Here is a 17534-nt window from a genome sequence, read left to right on the forward strand (position 1 = left end):
TACTCTAAGGCTATCATTCATTCAAGTGACATTTCAATGTCTACTATGCATATAATGCACTGGCACTGTTAATACAGTAGTTGGCTGTTCTAGATTTAAAATTTGCCAGAATTTTTTTTCAAACTAGCAGATTCATCTTTCACTCCAAAAAAAGACTTTGTATTTAAGTGCTCTGTAATTCTCACCCCAAAAAAACAAGACTAGAAATATCTGTTTAAACAATGATAAATTCAAAATGACTACTCCATAACAGTGTATGGTAGAGTATTTTTATATCTGTTAGCACTCCATATTTTGATTCAATTTGATTAGACAACTGATGCTTCCTCCATTAAAGATGCTTAGAAATCTACAATCCTACAAAGGATATTCTGATTTCTCATTAAAAAAAAAAACTGTCCCTCATTTTCTCCGATTTTTACATTATGATGAGTTCCACAGTTGTGTTCTCAAATTTGGAAAAGACCATGAATCAGGCGAGGGTCAGTCTCCACAACAATACCTTACAGAATTTCAGAAGGTCTACCCACATTCACTGGAGAGACAGAATGCCCCTCAATCTAGAAAGGAAGCCAGATTATCTAAATGGATCTGGTTTACTATTACAGATTTTTAAGAAGAAACGGTATGAATGTAAGACATAGAATGTTTTAGGATTATTAAATAAGGCTTCCTGAGAGAGTTGGGTTCAAAGCTCAATTCTAAGGGAAACAAAAGAGGAAGAGAAAATTAATTGTTGCACAATTGTAAAGGATCGAAGAGGAAAACAGCAACTCATAAATTTTTAAACTAGCAGTTTAAGCGTGGTAAAGTCAATAAATCCCTAAAACGACCCTAAAATAGACTGTCATATACTGAACTTTTACAGATTACATTCTGAACTATAATGTTTCCTATCTTTAACAGGAAGTATGAAGGAGGAAAATCAAGATGTGAAAAGTTTTTATACAAGAATATTAAATAAGCAGCCCAATGAAGTACAAATACCTGAATGGAGGTAGGGGTGAGAACTCTCTATATCTAAATATGGCTACATGAATTTTTTGTGTTTTTCAGAGCTTAATCCACCATGGCTTAACCCACTACCACCAAGACTCATCATACATATGCTATTTTAAAAATACAAACTATATTCTTTTCTTTTTAAATCTTGCTTTTTTTTTTTTTTTTTTTGAGACAGTCTCACTCTGTTGCCCAGGCTGGAGGGCAGTGGCATGATCTCAGCTCACTGCAAGCTCCACCTCCCTGGTTGATGCCATTTTCCTGCCTCAGCCTCCTGAGTAGCTGGGACTACAGGCGCCCACCACCACACCACACCCGGCTTATTTTTTGTGTTTTTAGTAGAGACGGGGTTTCACCACGTTAGCCAAGATGGTCTCGATCTCCTGACCTCGTGACCCACCCGCCTCAGCCTCCCAAAGTGCTGGGATTACAGGCGTAAGCCACCGCACCCGGCCCAAATCTTGCTTTTTTTTAAATTCAAAAAGATCACATGCTTAACATCAACTTGGTTTCAAAAATACTTCAGGCCTTAAAACTAAGGGTACTACAACACTTATTTTGCCATTTGTGAATTTCACATCGAAAAGTGGACGTTTTCAGCATGAAAACTTATCTTCAAAACTCACCAGGACATTCTATCATAAATTAGGATATTTTCACAAACAATATAGTTTTCTCTTTAATATTCTATATTTTCCATTTCTTCCATGTCTTTGTGGTCCAGATGCTTAAAGTTGAAGTGGTCCTGGATTTTCATAAGCACACACAGCTTATTTGCTTCAATAATGTTGTAGGTGAGGCCTTTTTCTCCTAAAGCTGTCCTGTCCCCCCTATGCACTAGAGGTAGGTCTCATAGTCTGGCTCCTCTGCTTGGTTTACAGGGAGATCCAAGTTCACAACAATGGTGATTTGCTTCACATCAATCCCTCCAGTGCAAACATTTGTTGTTATGAGATTCTTCTCATCCTGAAACTTCCGAATGATGGAAACTCACTGCTCCATGGTCAGCTCTCCACTTAACAGACACCTGGTTGCCAGCCTGCATCATCTCCATGATCAACCGCTTGGCATTTCAATGAGTCTGACAGAAGATGATGGCCTGGCCAATGGTGATGCCACCATAAATGTTGCACAGAGCTTGGTATTTGTCTTTCCTGTTCTTGCACAACACATAATACTGCCAATGTTGTTCAAGGTCAGCTCCTCTTTACGTAACTTGGTAATTTAGGGATGGGTACAATTCACTCGGCAAAATGCCACACGGAGTAGCTATGAGCTACTGAAACAAATTCAGACCCAATTACATAACAGTAAATTTTGAATAAACTCATAGGTACTAGCTATTATATCACCAATTGTTGTCTAACACATCTAAAATATAAACTACAAAAAATTTTAATAAAAATAGTGAAAACCTTGAATGAAACTTGAATCTGTACTTTTAAAAAAAATTCGTCCATTTTAAAATAAAAGTACTTTGCTACAAATTGTTAAAATGAATAGAGTATTTTAAAGGCTTTTTCCCCCCACTGTAGTAGTCATTATTGAAAGCAAAAATGCAATACAATCCAGGCCTTTGGAATTTCCTGCTATTTATGAAACAGCTTAAACAAAATGCCTCTTTAATAAGTTGCTAAGGGAGATCCATGAAAACTGCAAAGAAACTGCTCTGACAAGTTCTAATAAGGAAAGTCATCTGAGCACTTTGCTTATAAAAACTCTAAACAGCACTAATCAAACTACCTACTGGGCTTTGGTTTTAATAAGGCATGTTAAGCTAGAGCTCACATCAATTTACATGACTCACCTAAACAAAACATAAATTGCATTAAAGATACAAAAGGTAGTCGCTTACCTACTAACATCCAGTACTTTACAATGTTCTATGCATCATATTAAATTATACATATACACATATCTAGAGAGATACATTGATATCAATAAGTCAGTTGACAATCTATCTCCAGGCCACTTTTGAATTATCTACTATACCCTCCAACTACAGAAAGATACCATATTGTATGATTACTACACTATGATATAGTTCAATGAACTTGATATTCTATCCCCAAGATATTCACTATGTTTCCTAATAATTCAGCAAACTACCCAACTTGCTCTCATCCAAAATATAAGAATCTGTTTTAAGATTTAAGAACGTGGGCCAGGCACGGCGGCTACCGCCTGCAATCCCAGCACTTTGGGAGGCAGAGACAGGTGGATCACCTGAGGTCAGGAGTTCGAGACCAGCCTGGCCAACATGGTGAAACCCCCGTCTCTACTAAAAAAAAATACAAAAATTAGCTGGGCGTGGTGATGGGCGCCTGTAATCCCAGCTACTCAGCTCAGACAGGAGAATCACTTGAACCCGGGAGGCGGAGGTTGCAGTGAGCTGAGATCGCGCCACTGCACTCCAGTCTGGGCCACAGAGCGACACTCCGTTTCAAAAAAAAAAAAGATGTAAGAATGTAAATAAATAAACTCTAAAACATCTGCCTTCTGTCGTATACTAGACCAAGCAATTCACCTTTCACTAAATCCCTCAACATAAGCTTTCTTATTTCCATAAAAGTAAATTCAGCAGAATTCATCCAATAACTACCTTAAAGATAATGTGAAGAAAATCAATTTGATTCCATTTCTAGTTATTTGGGCCAATTAGTTTGTGTTACCTTAAGAAGGGTGTCAGATCATTGCACTACTAAACATTATCCTGCCATCTGATGGATTTAAGAACATTACACCACTACTCATTGGATAAGCGAATAATCATCAGCGTTTCTATTTGTATTCAGTGTAGCTCACGGCACACCACAAATCATCCCCAACATGCCCTCAGCTTTTCTATGTACCTTTACAGAAAGAATACAATTACTATTCTTACTCCCTTCCAAAGATAGAAATTCACCTTGTGACATTTTTCTTTCCAAAATTACTCAAGAACAAATACAACATATTTCCAGATAGCCAAGTTCTTAAATTCGTATATGCATCCAAAAACTTGAAACTCAATTTGCAAACACAATCTACATAACACTGGCTCTAGGGTGTAAAGAATCTAGACCCAGATACTGATATGTCAATTAAAACCTAGCTGCTCCCTACAAAAATGAATAGTAAGTTTTAAATATATTACTAGAGTATTAACCAAATCTAAACACACGCAAATGAGTTAGCCAAGAGAACACGGATAACTGTAGGAAAAACAGTATGTGTTTCTTTTTAATGTCTGATGGCACCTATAATTATATAAACTAATTCAGACTCCACAACTTCAACAGCTACAGCAATTTTAAGAACGCCCGAGGCATAGTAAATAAATCACGCAAATTTCACATCTTTGGTGGCACCACAAAATGAAAAGTATTGAGCTGGATTACATGTCTGACCTGACAAGACAATTCTTAAATCTTTCTCCTATCTAAAATAAACTATACATTACATGTTCCAAGATTTATGTATGGCTACTATTAAAGATCAATCACTTCTAAAAACATGTACATCCTATTTTAGAAAAAATAAAAGCAAATAGAGTACCACAGCACAGAATATGTCTGAAATTTGGTTTTGTTTGATATCTGAAAGTTAAGTTTTTGACATTTACCAGCAGTCCCACAACGTGCTGGCCCTATGCCATCATGGCCTGGTGCCAGCCTGATGTAGGGCCATGCTAAAAATAGCAGCTAAGCAGCAGCTGTAACACATAGGTCCTTCTGACCTCAACTTTATTTCCCTAAAGGGTGATTGGAGGAAGAGGGCGACAACTTGAGGGAATGAGGAAAATGGAATATACTCTCAGTAGGTATTACTTATCTCTTCTGATTTGTCTTCTTTTCTACCACACACTCTTTTCTCCTCCCTTCCCTCACCCCATCCCCAAGAAAGGGAAGGACAGAGGAAGAGAAGAAAGAAAATGAGGGAAGAAAGGAAAGAAAGAAAGAACAAACTGGAGCTGTGAGGCAAGTTGGGTTCAGAGCCTTTCCACACCTGCTGCCCTCAAGTCTCACTTGATTCTACACTGCCATCATCACAAAGCAGCCATTGGTCATTTCAGTCATCAGCTTTACCACTGTCTAGAAAAAAGTATAAACCACGATCCTGAAAAGACTGGCTAGGTCACTGGGCTGAAGGTATATCAGACAAAAATTACACAAGTGATAGTGGGGGAAGAAGGGAAGAAGAACTGTAAAAATGGCATCAAGAATACAAAATCCTGGCCAGGCACCGTGGCTCACACCTGTAATCCCAACACTCTGGGAAGCCAAGGCGGATGGATCACCTGAGGGCAAGAGTTCCAGACCAGCCTGGCCAACATGGTGAAACCCCGTCTCTACTAAAAATACAAAAAATTAGCCAGGCGTGGTGGCACGTGCCTGTAATCCCAGCTTCTCGGGAGGCTGAGGCACAAGAATCACTTGAGCCCAGGAAGTGGAAACTGGAGACTGCAGTGAGCCAAGATTGCACCACTGCATTCCAGCCTGGGTGACAAGAGAGACACTCTGTCTCACCAAAAAAAAAAAAAAAAAAAAAAAAAAAAAAAAAAAAAAAAAAAAAAAAAAAAAAATTCCAAAGTGCTAAGGATAAGGAAACTTGCAGAACACTAAAAACCAAAGTCATAAAGGAACAGGGCTAACATATTACATATTTAAAAGTTTGCTCACATAAAACAACCAGATTACAAACATGGTGTTTGGGTTTTAGAATCTTATTTTATGACAAGTACTTATAAAAATCACGACAATCTTCTTTATAGAAATGAGTTAATTGAAAAGGTAGCAGCAGGAGTAAAGGTTCAGCATGACCAGGCCTCTACCAACAAAGACCAATAGCCACACCAGAAGAGACTCCCAGTATGCCCCTTATACCTAAATTACAGAATCCCTACACAGTACTACACTCATAAAAACGCTAGTAACTGTCAGCAAACATTTATCACATACAACCTGGCATATAAAAAATTCTAATCTGTACTGATTGTAATTATGTAAGAGAATTTAAAACTTGCTTTTGTGGACTTATTCTACATGCTATCTTATGTGTATTTTCTCTATAAAATCTTCCAACATTAGAGATCTGATACCAACTAACAGTGAAAAATATTTTAAGTAAACAGACTCTTATGTAAGGCAGGAATAGGAAACCAGTCACCTGAGTTTTAAGCACATTAATTCACTAAATGAGCTTCCAATCTATCTGATCAGCTTATTCAGTTAGTAAGAGTTTAAATGTACTGACAGGTTCTACTGCATCCTTCCAATTAACATCAGCATTCAGGAATTGCACAGATAAAACTCTATCTTTCAAAGAATGTCAAATCTCTTTACCAGCAACAAGAAATAATATAATTGTAAACATTTTAAAAGGAACTTAAAATGAGATATTTAATTTCTCAAATATACTTTGAAAACCTAACTTTGCTGCATATATACAATTAGATCTAACCTGCAAGTTAATTTCTTTCAAAACTTAACATCTCATGGAAGACGATCAAAATCACCCAACATAACCATCATCCAAAGCTGAAATTCATTCCTAAAAGACATTTTTTTAATGTAGTAGTTTTTCAGGTAAAATTAATAGAGTTCTGGAGATTATCTGCACAACAATGTAAATGTACTTAACACTGCTGAACCACACACATAAAAATGGTTAAGATGGTCAATATTATAGTATGCCCATTTTAAGACAACCAAAAATTTTTTTAAATCCTAATATGTGTAAATATCCTTATGATTTTTAAATAAATCCTCTCAATTGAAAAAAAAATAACATTTTAAAATCATACCTATGATCACAATTTAAAATCCAGGCCACTGTGAAAGTCACTCTAGAAAGTAGCAACACACTGTAAAGCTAAACCTTCTAGAATAGGTAATGATGATGCATCATGGACAGTATTGCTTGAGTACCAACCAAAGAGGCTGCATGTGTCTGGCTCTGTTTTTAACAACAAAAGCTTTTCTACTTTTTTCCCTGTGTTTCGGTTTCCTCATCTGTAAAATAGAAACAATAATGGTCCCTAACTCATATGGCTGTTAAGAAATACATAAAGGAAATGAGTGAAGTGCAATATACTCTCAGTAGGTCTTACTTACCTCTCCTGATTATATTCCAGGGCAGTATTTGGCACCTGGTTAAGTGCTATGAAATGTTAGTTGTTATTACTCTTACTATTAGTAAATGTTGTAGAAGTATTAAGAGTCTCACCATAAATCACGTCCAGCTGGTTCAGTGAAGAACCGCCCCAAGTCATACAAAAAGGCTTTAAAGGCTGGGTGTGGTGACTCACACCTGAATCCTAGCATTTTAGGAGGCCGAGGTGGGTGGATCACTTGAGGTCAGGAGTGCGAGACTAGCCTGGCCAACATGGTGAAACCCTGACCCTACTAAAAATACAAAAAGTTAGCCGGGCGTCATGGTGCATGTCTGTAATCCAGCTACTCAGGAGGCTGAGGCAAGAGAATCGCTTGAACCCGGGAGGCAGAGGCTGCAGTGAGCTGAGATTGCACCACTGCACTCCAGCCTGGGCAACAAAGGGAGACCCCATCTCAAAAAAAGAAAAAAAAAGGTTACAGAGAGTACTACAATTTGGAGGCCACATCATTTATGTGAAAGAAGTACGTATATGTATAGGTACATCCCGAAGGATTATGTGTATAGTATTTACTGGTGAAGGAGGAGGAGGCATGTTTACAAAAACAATAAATTATATTTTAAAAACCTGGTCAAATACAAACAATACTGGAAAAGTTTTCATATATACACTAAGTTGAGAGCAAACTTCTGTTGTTCTATATTAGCACTTCAAATTTTCAGTAAATTCTTTATTATATGGGTATATGTATACATTCATGTAACAGCAAGTCCTCCACTTAATGCCATCAATAGCTTCTTGGAAACTGACTTTAATCAAAATGACATATTACAAAACCAATTTATCATAGGCTAATTGACATAAACAGTAATTTCCTATGGCATATTTCTGGTCACAAAAACATCACCAAACTTCTAAATAAAGACCACAACACTTCTAATATTAAACATTGAAATGAATGTGAGATGTACATACATTTTATGACAATTAATAAAAACAAGATAATTCTTCACCCAGTTATTCCAGTTCAAGGTAGCAGGTGGCCAGAGCCCGTCCCAGCAGCTCAGGCAGAAAGGCAGGAACCCACTCTGGATGGGATGCCACCCCATTGTAGGGCACACTCACACACATCCCCACTGATTCAGACTGCGGCCATTTAGATGGGACAATTTGCCTTCAGGTGCACATCTTTGGGATGCAGGAGGAAACCAGAGTACCCAAAGAAAACCCACATAGACATAGACGACCATGCAAACTCCACCCAAGATAATGGCCCTGGCCAGAATTGACTTTTTTATTTTCTCATCAATGATATAGTGATACAATGTTATTCAAGGACTTGCTGTATAATCATACAGCTGTAATACAGTTTTGTAGTTAACAATCCTAACTTTTTCTGAACTTTAATCTCAAACATTACTATGATTTCCAAACATCCACGAATGTTTTACACTAGCAAGAATTGAGCATGCTAGAACCACTACTGCACTGCAGCCATTAGAATTTAGCCTGAAACTAAAATGCCATCTAGGAATACATTTATTAACGTTCAGTAAATGTTAGCCAAATAACCTCTCCAAAGAGTTCAATTTACATTCAAGAATATGCTTGTTGTGATTTCAGAGACTACCAAACTAAGACACGGCCCAAACAGTAGGAAAAATATGCAACACAGCTTTGCCATTTCCTATGCCACTCTAAACAATTTACTCAACATGTATGGGCCTCAGTTTTCTTATCAGGAAAATGGGAAAAACTGAAATTGAAGTTATCTTTTTATCTCTAAAATCTCCACAGCTCCACTAGTAGATAACAACTATAATGCAAGAGTATTTTATTTACAAAAATATCTTTCATCTTTCAGCATATTTTAAGAAGAAATGAACTGTGGATCTGTACAGAGGGGTCACTGAAATATGCATGTGGTTACAACATTCAAATTATACCTGGGTTAATTTGTCTCCTTTTCTGTTCACCTGTGGACATCATCACATATATCTATTTCTAGACATATATACACACATATATTAGCTGACACAAAATTAGTTAAGCGAATTCTGCAGACATAAAACATTTAGCATACTCAAGCAACAGTTTACTATCAGCTGAAGGTCAATCTTTCAATCAGCTGGAAGTTCAAAATGACAAGGAATTTTGCACCGTATTCTCTGAAGCTTGCTTTAGCGATCTTTTCTAGATGAAAAAAAAATAAGGAAGTGTCCTATTTTTAAAGAACTGAAAAGCAAGTACAAAGCATATTCTTAGAGGGACACAGGGCACTGAAAGCAAAAACTGAAAAGACAACCAGGTTTTTATCTAACAGACACACTTTACTTTTGAGATCTGGGTAGGATTGACAAACAAAACGTCTCTTCACAAGACAAGACTCAGTAACACTTCTCTCCAGATTATCATTTGATACTGATTTTTTCAAAGCAGATGTATTTAAAGGGGGGAACAGTGTGGTTTTGAATTTAAAGTAATCCCCAAATATTTACATGTTAAAAAATTAATAAACCACAAAAACTAAATTAGCCTTTTTGTTGTAACAAAGCACTATTTTAAAAATTATACCATGGTAATTTGAAAGGTAGCTAAAAACGGTTTTGTGGGTTTCATACTGTTTACTACCTTTTTAAAAGGACCTGCCTATAACCCGCTTTGTTTCTAAGATATTTATACTTACCTATAATCTTTCATTTTTAGGATATTTGTGCTCTTAAACACAACGGTTTAAGTCAACAACAGTTTGAGTTTGATGATTGCCCCTATAAAAATTTCTAACACTAAATGAGTTTGTTTTGTCATATGTATATGTAAGTATGCTTCTTAAAATAAAGGTACCAAATTTATTTTGCCTCAGTGAAGAAAACTTACAGTCTAACACACAAAAAAATAAAGCATGTGGAAATAGTACAGATCCAATCATGTGATTTTTTTTTTTTTTTTTTTTTTTTTGGAGACAGGTTCTCGTTCTGTCACCCAGGCTGGGTACAATGGTACAATCTCGGCTCACTGCAGCCTGCAGCCTCCACCTCCCAGGTTCAAGCGACTCTCCCACCTCAGCCTCCTGAGTAGCTGGGATTACAGGGGTGTACCACTACGCCCAACTAATTTTTGCGTTTTAGTAGAGATAGGGTTTCACCATGTTGCCCAGGTTGGTCTCGTGATTTTTCAAAGGGACAACTCTTATAAAACAAAACATGTCATTCCTACACTGCCTATCACTGAACATATTACTAGCTGAAATCACACATTCTTAACTAAGCCGTGAATATGAGTGTAAGCAGAAAGAGACGCTGGTCCGTATCTTTCCATATGAAACATTCATAGGGTTAGAATTGAGACAGCAATTGATCATCCATTGTGAAAAAAAAAAAAAGTCCAGGATAAAAATCTTAAAAATCAGTGAGGACGTACTTACGACAATAATGACTTAAACTGTTCAATTAATTGCAATAATTCTATTAAAGGACATGTTCCAACGACATCCTGATGTTTCTAAAAAGGCAGGCATCAGTCTCACATCCGCAAAATAGATGAAACTCAATGCAAAGTGGAAAAAAGTAATGAGGGTAGCCTTTTCAATCCAAGGGTGTACTTGTAACACAACTGAGTTGCAAGAAATTAAAGACTTTAGAAAGAGTGAAAATGTTTGCTTAACCCAAATCCACCATTTTCACCTTCCATTATTGTCACTGTGTCTTGAACATTTTAGATTTTCTCAATGGAGCAATATTATCCTTCAGAGAACTAAGTATGATAACGAATTCCAAGTATTCCTAAAACTGAAAATTTAACTTCCTTCAGAACAACGCTAAGGACCTATCAAGCACTGAAATACTTTCAAAAATCACTTATATAAATCAAACATCTCAACTCACACGAAAGAACAATAAAAAATACCTATGCAACTGGTTTCAAAATGTATTGTGTATTTATTAATTAAAAGGCAGAAAAAAGGTAGGATCTGACATAAAATTATTCTATATTAACCTTGAAAAAGCATTCAATGAAATGTTCTATCATCAATAAACAAGTATCCAATTTTCAATATGCATTCAGAATCGTCTTTACTTAGTGATCTCTAGTCTGTAAAGAAAAATCAAAATATTCAAAAACCAATAAATTATCTGATTGAAATTTGTACCCATCTTAATTCTAATAATGTTCTTTTACTGCTTTGCCACCCCCACAAAAAAAAAAACCACAAAACTTTAAGTTATGAATCTGAAAAGAGTGTAAGAATGTGTTTACCAGAATGTTACGTGGAATGCTGGGCGATATTCTTTTCTCCCAAAAGTAAATAGAATAAAAGGCCATTTACAAGGCCATTCCTTTTAAAATGTATCTCCTTCCTTCAGAAAGGACCTTCACACACACTCAAGCACACACACACACATGCGAACACACCAAAACAAATAATATAAATTAAAAACTCAAGGATAATTTTTGTAAGTTTATTACAAAAATATATGCTTCTAGTTTTAAGAAAAACCCAACCATAAAATAGGTATAAAGGAAAAAGTTAAAGTCCCCCCCCAAAAACCTTAACCATGCACTTAACTGCCCTTCTCGAAAAATACCCATACTTCCAAGATTGCTTGTGTAGCCTTACAGACATTTTTATGCATCTATACGCAAGTCTTTTTGTTGTAAACACAAATTGCAGCACACTATATGAAGTTTTTAACTTTTTAAATATTCTGGTCATCTTTCCTTGTCAGTATATATAAATCTAATTCATCTTTTCATAGTTGAATAGTATTCCATTGAGTATTTCTTAGGCACTTCCCTTCTGTAGAAATTTAGGTTAACTCCAGCTTTTTACTCTTGCAAACCACACCGCAATGAGCATCACGATACAGAACATCATTACACACTAATATCAGTATTATCTATAGGATAAATTCCTTAAAAAGACAGAAAAAGATGGTGTCAAGCAGCAGCGTAGGCAGAATCCTTTTTCCCAAATCTCTTCGACCAATTCTGGGTATTGTCTTTTTAGTCTTCACCAATGTGGTAGAAGAAAATGGCATGTCATTTTTATTTGCATCTTTTTTTTTTTTTTTTTTTTTGAGACGGAGTCTCACTCTGTCACCCAGGCTGAAGCGCAGTGGTGCGATCTCGGCTCACTGTAACGTCTGCTTCCCGGGTTCAAACGATTCTCCTGCCCCAGCCTCCCGAGTGGCTGGGATTACAGGCGCACGCAACCATTTTGGCTAATTTTTGTATTTTTAGTAGAGATGAGGTTTCACCCTGTTGGCCGGGCTGGTCTCTAACACCTGACCTCAGGTGATCCGCCCACCTCGGCCTCCCAAAGTACTGGGATTACAGGCATGAGCCATCGAGCCCAGCCTATTTGCATCTCTTTATGTAAGAATGAAGATGAGTATGTTTACTGCCCATCTACATGTCTTCCTCTCTGAAATGTGTTGCCCACTTTCCTATTGGGTTATCCATCTCTCTTCTTGACAATTTTTACAAGTTTTCTACCAACCTTTGGTCCAATGTGCTGTATTGGCCCAAATAACTGCAAAATTCGATTTGTAGTGTTTTCAGACCTACAGAAACTTTTCGATTTTTTTTTTTTTTCCTCTTGAGACAGAGTCTCAGTCTGTTGCGCAGGCTGGAGTGTGCAATGATGCGATCTCAGTTCACTGCAACCTCCGTTTCCCAGGTTCAAGCCATTTTTCTGCCTCAGCCTCCCAAGTAGCTGGGATTACAGGCATGTGCCACGATGCCTAATTTTTGTATTTTTTGGTAGAGACGGGGATTTGCCATGTTGGCCAGGCTGCTCTCGAACTCCTGACCTCAAATGATCCACCCACCTCAGCCTCCCAAAGTGCTGGGATTACAAGCGCGACTCACTGCGCCCGGCCCTTTTTGATTTTCATCCAATTAAATTTATCTATCTTTTCCAAGTTTGAGTTTCAGGTCATACCAGGGAAGCTCTTTGCCTGACAGTAACTTGGGGAAATTTTTTTTTATGTAACTTCCAAATCATCACTTAAATGATGTCGATAATACTTACATACCAGCACCTGCAGAGACAGCTCCCTTCCAATATCAATTATCAATTTTTTTTTTTTTTTGAGATGGAGTCTTACTCCGTCATCCAGGCTGGAGTGCAGTGGTATGATCTTAGCTCACTGCAACCTCCGCCTCCTGGGCTCAAGTGATCCTTCCACCTTAGCCTCCCAAGTAGATGGGACCACAGATGCGTGCCACCATGCCTGGTTAAGTTTTTCTACTTTTGGTAGGGACAGGGTTTCACCATGTTGCCCAGTCTGGTCTAGAACTTCTGAGCTCAAGCGATCCACCCACCTCAACCTCCCAAAGTTCGGGGATTACAGGTGTGCGCCATCATGCCCGGCAATATAAATTACTTAACAAAAATAAGCCAACTACTCTTTCTGTAAAAGTTTCCTATAATCAACTGATGGGCAAGCTCTGTGCCAATTAAATATTGCTTACAACTGCTATAACAAAGGCTTAATTTTTTCCCTTAAATTTTTTCTTAAAATATATAAGTTGAGAAATAGTAACTACCAATAGGTTTAATTTCTAACAAACCCCTCAATCCTTAAACTATCAACAGCATAAATGTAAAATAAAGTCCAACAACTAGATTTTCCCTATTGTAGCTATAATTTAGTCATCTCTACAAAAGTCAATGAATACTTTCTGTACAAACTTGTAATTTTGCAATACCAGAAAACTGCTTTATGATGCTATCAACAAAGTATTCTGTTCTTTTCCATTTCAAGAAACTGAAACAAACAAAAGCGTTCTACTTCAAATCAAAATTATAAAATAAGCCTTTCAAGTTAGCATACCAATTCAAACCACTACTTGAAGCTAAATTAAATGGTTAATCTAGCCACCCTCTCTCCGTTCCCCATAAAGGGAGGTGGGGGGAACCCTGATCATAAGTGTTCTATCTCACAATGCCAGCTGCCAGGCATTTAACAGCCTTCCATCTCTAAAGTTGACTGGCACAACAAGTAATACAACTTGGAAGTTAAGGCAAATGGCAGAACTCAGAGGGGAAAAAAGAATATTTTTCACAATTGGTACAGCACTTGTTTAGCACGTATGTGTTTCTGAAGTGGTGGTCAACTCTTCAAACTACACGAGAAACATCACACCACTTCACGTCAACCACTGTCAATTCCATTCAGTGGCCTCCTTCCCCTTTGGGGACTATTCAAAAAGTTACTATTTTCTTTTACAACTACTCACCCAGGCCTCTTCCACTGATGAAAGCAGGCAAAGCCCACGCTGTGTGTCTGTCTCCTAGAGAAGATTGCCTCTTTTATTTATCGCCCCTTGGCTTTATTTTCACAGTGAATTCCTGGCTTAAATGCAATCAGCCAAGAAACCCTCCCTATGTGCTCTCCTGTCATTCCTCATTGCTTACAAGCAGAGTCAAGCACAGGGAGAGGGAAAAAAAAAAAAAAAAAACCCTCAACATTGCCAGCCAAGCCATAAAAATTCGCAGACTCTAGTTTGTTATACTGAGAAGCCATAGATGTGCTTCCATCCATCGCTAACCGGCAGGAAACAGACAAAACAAAGGTATAACTTGAAAGAATGTTAATTAGATTTGTTTTAAGGAAAAAAGGATAGACGAATAGCCTCAAAAGCTAAACCCCCTCTAGACAGAAGAGTGCCCAACATAGAAAAGGCAACACTGGGGGCTGCCTTTGGAAATAAATGACCATGCAGAAAATCACGTTTGCAGATTGCATTAGAATTCAAATTAACCAGACAGGATTAAAACAAATCTTAATTCTCTCTTGGGGCCCTATCCAGACCCCCACCCCACTCCCAAAGAAAAGAAGAATAAAAGGAACTGACTACAGAAAGAGAAAAAGGATTAAGTTAACAATCAAAGAGATAGAGATGCGTCCAAATCTATCCCCATTCATTCGGTGCCGGGTTCACCATGCTACAATTTCAAGTACACTAACATGGGAGGGGGTCAGAAAATATGCCATTTGCAATCAGGAGAAAAAAATGGGAAGTTTCACTACAGCATTGTTCTTTTCAGTCTGGCTCAAACATTCCCATCGCTATGGCTGAAAAAAGATCTGGACAGGGGAAAAAGAACATTTTGGGGGAGGGGGAACAGGAGACGCTTTTAGACTAAGGTATTTGAGAAAACTCTCAGGATCTGTCAGAGAAAGGAGGGCTGTGCAGCTCTAAATCACAAGTCCTTCTCTCGCCTTTGTCAAATATCTTCTACTTTACAAGCCCTGAAAAGAAATAAAGAGACTCTTTTGTTTGGTTTCTCCTTTTCGGAGGGTGACAGAAAACTGAAAGGGGCACAAATAAACCTGAAAATGAGAACAAAGTGCTGGGTCGTGCCGGGCTGCCGCGCCGCGGGGACGCGGGAGCGGCCGCCGAGCCCTCTGCCTCGCGCTCCTGCAGCCCGCTCGCCCCTTTGGCTGCGAGCGGCAAATCCGCAACTGCTGACCGCGGCTCGCCCGGGGCACCACGACCTGACCACACAGCGCAAACAAAACTCGGGCGGCGGGGCACAAGGGCTGCGCCGCGGCCCGCACAGGGGCGTCTGGAGGCAGCTCCAGAAAAAAAGGGAAGCGCGAGCGACTCCTCCTCGGGCTCGCGCCCTTTAATTAGGGGGCGTCCTCCGGGCGAGATGTCCCTCCGGAGACGGAGTCCGGTCCGCCGCCACCTCCTCTCAGCGCCGCTTGGAGACTGAGGAGGCGCAAAGAAAAGGACATTTAAACCCCGGGCGGCCAGTGGAGCTCGCCCGGGCCAGACGCCACAGCGACCTGGGAGCGCCGCGGCCGCTCGCCCGTCGGAGCCCTGGGAGGAGCGGCCGCCGAGCCGCTTTAAGTGTATTCCCCTCCCCTCAAATCGCGTGGGGCGGGGGCCAGAAAGAAAAAGGAGCGAGCGACAAGCAGTGGGAGAGGGGGGGAGCGCCAAGCAGCCGGGCCGCGGCCGGCATTGTCTGCGGCCCGCGCCCCCTCCCCCGCCCCGCACAGCCCCGCCACACACACCCTCGCGGGAGGCCGGCCGTCCGCCCGCGCCTTTGTCCACATCCACCCTCGAAACCGGCGAACAGCCATCCAGTATGTGCTCCCCGGCAGAGGGCGGGGAGGGGAGCGCGGGCCGGGGGCGCGGAGCCCTCGGAGGGGCGCGTCCTGCTGATTCATTTCCCACTCGCGCTGGCCCGTCCGGGGCGACGGGGGGCAGGGAAGGGAGGGAGGAAATGGGCGCTCCGCTCAGAAGGACCGTCCGGGCCAGTGAGGACACCCGCAGGGGTGCGGGCGCGCGCGGAACTAGGGGCTGTCTGCAGGAGAGAAGCGGGCGCCCCCCCACCCAGGGACTGACGGACGGACAGACGGCTCCCGATTGCCCTGTGACTCACCGACTTGCAGGACGTTGTCTACGCAGCCGCTCTCCAGCAGCGCGATGCCCCGGCGGAAGGGCAGCCGCGTCTCGTCGCCGCCGTCCGCCGCCCCGGCAGCCCCCACCGACGGGGCCCCGGCCCCCGCGGCGGCGGCGGCGGCAGCGGCGGCGGCGGCCGAGGTGGCGGCCGGGGAAGACGAGGAGCCGCCGCCGCCGCCGCCGCCGCCCGCGCCACCGCCCGCGCCGCCGGGGCCGCCGCTGTCGTCGCCGGGGCCGCCCGCGGCGCCGCCGCCGGTGTTGAAGGACGAGTACATGCAGATCTCCCGCTCGCTGCGGGGGAAGGACCAATAGACTATGCGGCGCTGCACTGGCTCCGGGATGCGCTCAAAGCGCTCCTCCACACGCTGGAACGGCCACTTCTCCGCCACTCTGCGCGCCGCGATGTCCAGCAGCGACTCGGGGCTCTGGGTCTTGCCCGGCGGCAGCAACCCCAGCGCCGCGCCGCCCCCGCACGCCGCCGCCGCCGCGGCGCCACCCGCCCGCGGGCCCGGCCGACAGGCAGAGCTGTAGCCGCCACCCGCGCCGCCGCCGCCGCTGCTGCCCCCGCCGCCGCCGCCGCCCGGCCGGCAGCAAAGCCGTTTCGCGGGAGGAGGCTGCTGTCCGCGCTCCGCCATGACCGCGCCGCTTCTAACCCGACAGCGGAAGTGCCGGGACCCTATAAACGGCACTAGGAAGCGCGACACGCACACGCCGTCGCGACGCCACGATGCCATCTAGGGCCCGCCGCGCCTTGTATGGGCACAAGAGGTGGGGCCTCCGCTGTGACGCAGAGGCTGGGGCGGGGCTCCGATAGGGGGAACCTAGGGCCGAGGGAGGGGCCTATGCAAATCGCTGGGCTGAAACATAAATAGAGCGCTTGGCGGACACGGGGGTGGCGGGGGCGGGCGGTTTGGGTGCCCGGTGGGTTGTGAGAATGTCAGGCTGCTGTGACGCGTGGTGGGGGGAAGGGGGCGGGGCTCAGGCGGGGTTCCCGTGGGAGGGGGCGGGCCGCCGGGCC

At 41.8% G+C, this 17534-nt stretch overlaps 1 protein-coding gene and 1 pseudogene across 1 annotated transcript in view; both read right to left on the reverse strand.

Moving 5' to 3' along the window:
• The window catches only part of ZSWIM6 (zinc finger SWIM-type containing 6), a 221674-nt gene extending 204407 nt beyond the window's left edge, over positions 1-17267 (reverse strand). The window contains exon 1 of the mRNA XM_055252129.2: positions 16497-17267. Within this exon, the coding sequence (XP_055108104.1) occupies positions 16497-17250 (754 nt within the window). The 5' untranslated portion in view covers positions 17251-17267. The remainder of the gene's footprint in view (positions 1-16496) is intronic.
• Positions 1133-16620, reverse strand: LOC134733447 (ATP-dependent RNA helicase DDX25-like; annotated as a pseudogene).
• Positions 17268-17534: the final 267 nt, after the last annotated feature.

Source organism: Symphalangus syndactylus, chromosome 18 (genome assembly GCF_028878055.3).
Source record: "Symphalangus syndactylus isolate Jambi chromosome 18, NHGRI_mSymSyn1-v2.1_pri, whole genome shotgun sequence".
NCBI lineage: Eukaryota > Metazoa > Chordata > Mammalia > Primates > Hylobatidae > Symphalangus > Symphalangus syndactylus.